Source organism: Vitis riparia, chromosome 14, assembly GCF_004353265.1.
Source record: "Vitis riparia cultivar Riparia Gloire de Montpellier isolate 1030 chromosome 14, EGFV_Vit.rip_1.0, whole genome shotgun sequence".
In the NCBI taxonomy this organism is placed as follows: domain Eukaryota; kingdom Viridiplantae; phylum Streptophyta; class Magnoliopsida; order Vitales; family Vitaceae; genus Vitis; species Vitis riparia.
Genome location: NC_048444.1, coordinates 27,657,636 through 27,663,253, shown reverse-complemented (window position 1 = coordinate 27,663,253; position 5,618 = coordinate 27,657,636). Strand labels below are relative to the sequence as shown.

General features: G+C 32.8%; 1 protein-coding gene across 1 annotated transcript; it reads left to right on the top strand.

The window, feature by feature from the left end:
• The first annotated feature begins 925 nt into the window (after positions 1 to 925).
• On the top strand, positions 926 to 2,107 carry LOC117931134 (UPF0481 protein At3g47200-like). Its single transcript, XM_034852039.1, has one exon. The coding sequence runs from the start codon at positions 1,593 to 1,595 to the stop codon at positions 2,028 to 2,030; it is 438 nt and encodes a 145-aa protein (XP_034707930.1). The 5' UTR covers positions 926 to 1,592; the 3' UTR covers positions 2,031 to 2,107.
• Positions 2,108 to 5,618: the final 3,511 nt, after the last annotated feature.

The window sequence follows — 5,618 nt, the reverse complement described above, 5'->3', positions numbered from 1 at the left end:
GGTGATTGTCTATACCAACCATTCAACTTTGAGGTATTTTTTTGCTAAGAAAGAGGCAAAGCCAAGGCTACTTCATTGGATTTTGCTGCTACAAGAATTTGACTTGGAAATCAAAGACAAGAAAAGAACTGAGAATTTAGTTGCATATCATCTTTCTCGGATGAATCATGTGGAGCCTAATGAAGGAGTTAATGATATTAATGAAAGATTTCTTGGTGAGCAGCTTTTTTCAGTTGAAGAAGCGCCATGGTATGCAGACATTGTTAACTAATTGGCTAAAAAGATTTTGCCTCCCGAGCTTTCTTATCAAAGGAGGAAGAAGTTTTTCTCAGATCTCAAGTGTAGTGCCAACGAAAGCTTTGATGCCAACAATGTTAGTTCAAGAACACAAAGATAAAACAATCACACATACGGTACACGAGGTTTTAAAGTGGTTCAGCCAACCATGCCTACGTCCACGGATGAGAGATAATGATTCCACTATACAATAGAGAATATTACAGAGGACAGAACCAGATACAACTATTGGGTTCCCGAAACATCCCATGTTTCCCCACTCCTTGTATCCATACCTTACTACGAGCCATCTCGCTCCACCGGGTACCTCCCGTTCTTCCTCACATCTCTATCTACCTTGTATAGTCTCTACAGGCCCATCTCCATCTCATATATTTTTCCCCTCATGACCTAGAATATTTATAGAGATATTTCCAACAACCTTCCTTATTCTATAAGGAAGTCTAATATTACAATAATATATCAACCTGGAAATATTCTATATAATATTCTTTACAAAAAGGAATCTATACTAATTAGGAATTTGGGACACTTTCTAACATTTATGTGCCCAAAAATTCCTGGCTGATAGTAACCAGGACATCGAAGCTTTGTACACAAAAATTAAAGGTAATATTGAGGCGTTGAGGAAGTGATATGACGAGATACCGAGGGAAAAGTATGATGATGAGGAACTCGCCTGGATGATGCTTCTGGATGGGTGTTTTTTACTACAATTCATCCGCTGCAAAGGTAAGACAAACGTTCTTAAAGTTCACGAAATAAATTTTGTGGTGCAGGACTTGTTCTTGCTGGAGAACCAACTTCCCTATGGAGTCCTTGAGTTGATTTTTGAGGGAGCAAATTTCAAGGTTGGTCCACCAATGGAAAAGAATATAATAGAATTCATCACTCAGATCGGAATGCCAGAAGGGTTGTCATAAAAAATACAGCTGAAAGAGGTGAACGAAGAGCCCTCTCATCTCCTCGACCTTTTGCGAAGTGCTCTCCTAGGCCAGAGTCAGCCCGAACAAGAGCAGCAAGCTGAGGAAAAACGAAAGTCGTCGTCGTCGTCTCAAGGAGGAAAGTGGGGGCTCCATTGGCCATGGAAAAAAGGCAAACAACGGGGCATTAGGCAGTCTTTTCGACACATCAAGGAGCTTAAAGCTGCCGGCATCTACCTCAAACCGAGTAGAACGTGTTTCTTGAGAGACGTTTCTTTCAAATCCTACTTCTTCTTTGGCTACCTGAAACTTCCCCCAATAACCATTGATGACTTCACGAAGACCAAGTTCTTGAACATTACCGCCTATGAAATGTGTCCAGATGCCCCAGATGACTATGCGGTCACTTCTTATATATGCTTCCTTTACGACCTCATTGATGATGCAGACGATGTCAAGGAGCTGAGATCTAAGCACATTCTCGACAACCTTCTTGGCAGCGATGAAGATGTGGCCCACATTTTCAACGAGATCGGCAATGGCTTGGTAGATCCCGGACGTTATGAAGTTGTAAAAGTTCTTATTCAGGAACACTACAACAAGAGAGTGAATACTTGGATAGCTGAAGCCCTTCACGGCCATTTCAGGTCTCCCTGGACTTTCATGGCTCTCATTGCAGCTGTTTTAGCACTAATTCTTACTGGGGTTCAGACCTACTACGCTCATCCCGGTAACTATATAATATATTTATATATATCGTCAATTATAATTGGGATATGTTTTTTTCTTGTTCGGCATGTTTGTGATTAGACAAACAAAGCTGTATAAATTATTAAGTTGTATCACTGGATTTCATGCATGCAATATTATGAGTCTTTTCCTTCCCACATGAATTTGCTATAATCTATAATGTCTGTTTGAATTCACAATTTCCAGCTTGCTTTTTTTTCCGTTCTTTTTCATAGACCAGGATCATACATAACACAACATCCACATAGAAAATTTTCATTGTATAAATGGTAAACTTTTACAAAGTGAAAAGTAGTGATGATGTTTGTTAAAAAAATGATTTAATTAACTTGGTAGTTTATGATGTTCACTAATTTTGTTTTCAAACATACACCATATTTTATTAATTACATAAAATTTGCTTAAGCTTGAATAAGAACAGCACCTTTTAATCACTACTTTAAAATGAATGAAATCAAAGTTCTTAATTAAGAAATAATTGATCTTAATTTATTTCTATAATTATGAAAGAATAGGGTGACCCCATTCACATTAAGTACTTTTTCAATTGCATTATAATAAGCATTATGATAAGTGATAACCACTATGGAGGCAATAATTTAATTAATTTATTTGTATGCCCTATCATGCAAAATGAGAGTGACCCTAATTAATATATATATATATATATATATATATAAATGGGCACTTCATCAATTGAGAAATATCTATTGAAATAACTTTTTTTTTCCAAAAAATTATTTTTTATTGGGTAGGTAGACTTAAAGGGTCAGTAACCAAATGGGTTGGCAAAAAAAATTTAAAATTGAGTTAAATGTATATTTCAGTTAATTAATTATCTTATGCCTGTCCAATTAATTAATTATTGATTAATTATATTAAACATAAATAAAAGTCACTTTTTTAAAGCGGAGAGTCCAACATGCATGAATGCCTTTTTTCTTTCTAATTTTATTGTTTATTTTTGGACAGAAAGATAACTTTTGACTGTTGCTCTTTCTTTTATTATTATTATTATTATTATTATTATTGTTTTGGCTCAGATGCCGTGGGCTAGGACAAATCTCCATTCAAAATTGAACAAAATCCTCCATTTCAATATTTTCTTAAGCCCTTTATTCATCTTTACTTTTTTTTTTTTCTCTATATTATATAACATGCTATATATAATTATAATTGAATTTTTTTTGGGTTAAAATATGAAAAAATTTCTAGATTCCTTTTAAGTTAGTTAATGAAAACTTCGTAGAAAGACAAATATACTCAATGTCATGAAAATCATTTTTTAACTTATTTGAGAAATTGTTTTATATTCAATGAATATTTTTTTTCTAATTTACTTAATATTTAAAGTGTGTTTGATAATATTTTTATTTAAAATATTATTAATGAAAGTGTTTTTTTTATTAAAGTGTTTTTTAGAAGAACCACTTATCAAATGTTTCTTCAAAATACATTAAGTGATTTTTCAATATTGCAAATGATTTTTCAAAATTTTGAAAATATTTCCTAAATTTTACCACATATCTATTTTTTAAAAAATACTTTTTAGACTAAAACCATTTTCTAAAATCATTATCAAACTATTAACTTCCACATCAACAAAAATTACCCATTAACATCATACTTTAAACTTTGACTTTAATTACTTAATAAACTCAAAAATAAGAAGTTATCTAAATATAAAAAAAAATTAAAAAATTATTAAATTTCAACCACCCTACATACTATCAAACCAAAGTGGACACAAAAAAATTTTGCTCACACTTTTATTATATCATGGAATTATATTTATAAGCTATGGATGTGAAATATGGGTCTACCATGGTATAAATTATAAAAATATTTAAAAAAAAAAAATAGGGTAGGGGTGAAGCCCAATTCAAATTGAAGTACAAAAATATCATACATGGTGGGACAACTACAATTCACAGCTAAGATCCATTTATTTGTCTTGTATGGAAGGTTAAGGGTCACTATCTTTCTGGTCACCCAATGGATATATAGACCATCACAGCTAATGTCCCAACCCCACCAATCCACCATGGACAACATTCTCTTATCATAGTACTGTTTGAATCCCTAGATCACATGCCATTGTATGCCTTGATAGATAAAAGAAAATTTATGATAATTTGTATAAGAAACTTAAATTTATTATTATTATTTTTATTTTTACTATTTACTAGTATTACTATTATTTAGGTTCAGGTGTAAATATCTATCTTTGATTTTATAAAAAAATTATTGAACGTTATTTTATCATGTAATTTAGTTTTAGAAAGCAATTTGAAAACATTAAGATTTTTCTTGGTTAAACATCTATTGTGACTAGATAATGACTATAATGTTTTCAATAATATTTGTTATAAGTTTAATGCTATGACATGAAATCGTATTGTGCATGGTAGGTTATTTATCTTCAAATTGATAAATGGTAGTTTTTTCATTCATTCTTTCATTCGTTCATATACAAAGTATATATAGAAAGTAATCACCATTCTAAGAATGAGAAATAATGATACAAGGAAAGAATGATGTAAAAAAATAACAACTAATATTTCAACTTTCCTAATATCTCAATATTCCTAATATCTAAATATTCCTAATATCTCAACACTGAATGACATAAGGAAAGAATGATATAAGGAAAGCATTCCTAATATCATAACACTCCCCCTCAAGTTGGTGCATAGATGTCACACATGCCCAACTTGTCTAAAAATTTTGAGAACACTTGACTTGAGACAGCTTTGGTAAGGATATCGGCCAATTGATCTTCTGATCGAATCTTAGGCAATTCCACAATCTTATCATCCAACTTTTCCTTAATGAAGAATCTATCCACCTCGACATGCTTTGTACGATCATGTTGTACTGGATTATGAGCAATGTCACATGCGGCTTTATTGTCACAAAACAATCGGATTGGTTGCCTAGATAGGTAACCTAAATCTTGTAAGAGGAGTCTTAGTCATAATGCCTCACAAAGTCCTAGAGCCATACCTCTAAATTCTGCTTCTGCACTTGAACGAGTGACGACATTCTGCTTCTTACTTTTCCATGTCACAAGATTACCACCTACAAAGGTAAAGTAACCAGATGTAGATCGCCTATCATCCACTGCACTGGCCCAATCAGTATCAGTATATACTTCTATACTCTGATGATCAACATTTTTAGCGAACAAAATTCCCTTCCTAGGAGCATTCTTCAAATATCTCAAAATATGCATGACTGCATTCATATGTTGCTTTTCAAGATTATGCATGTATTGACTCACTACACTTAATGCATAAGCAAGATCTAGTCTTGTATGAGCTAAGTACATTAATCTTCCCACCAGTCTCTGGTATCTTTCCTTATCGGTTGATACTTGATTAGACTCAAGACACAATTTTAGGCCTTCTTCTATTGGTGTATTAACAGGTTGACATCCCGACACTCCAGTCTCCTGTAAAAGATCTAAGGCATACTTTTTTTGAGACAAAAAAATTCATTCACTTGATCGAGAAACTTCAATCCCAAGAAAGTATTTCAGATGACCTAGATCTTTCATTTCGAATTCTCTAGATAGATAATTCTACAGAGCTTTTCTTTCTTCAGGATCATTTCCTGTAACTACCATGTCATCCACATATATGATGA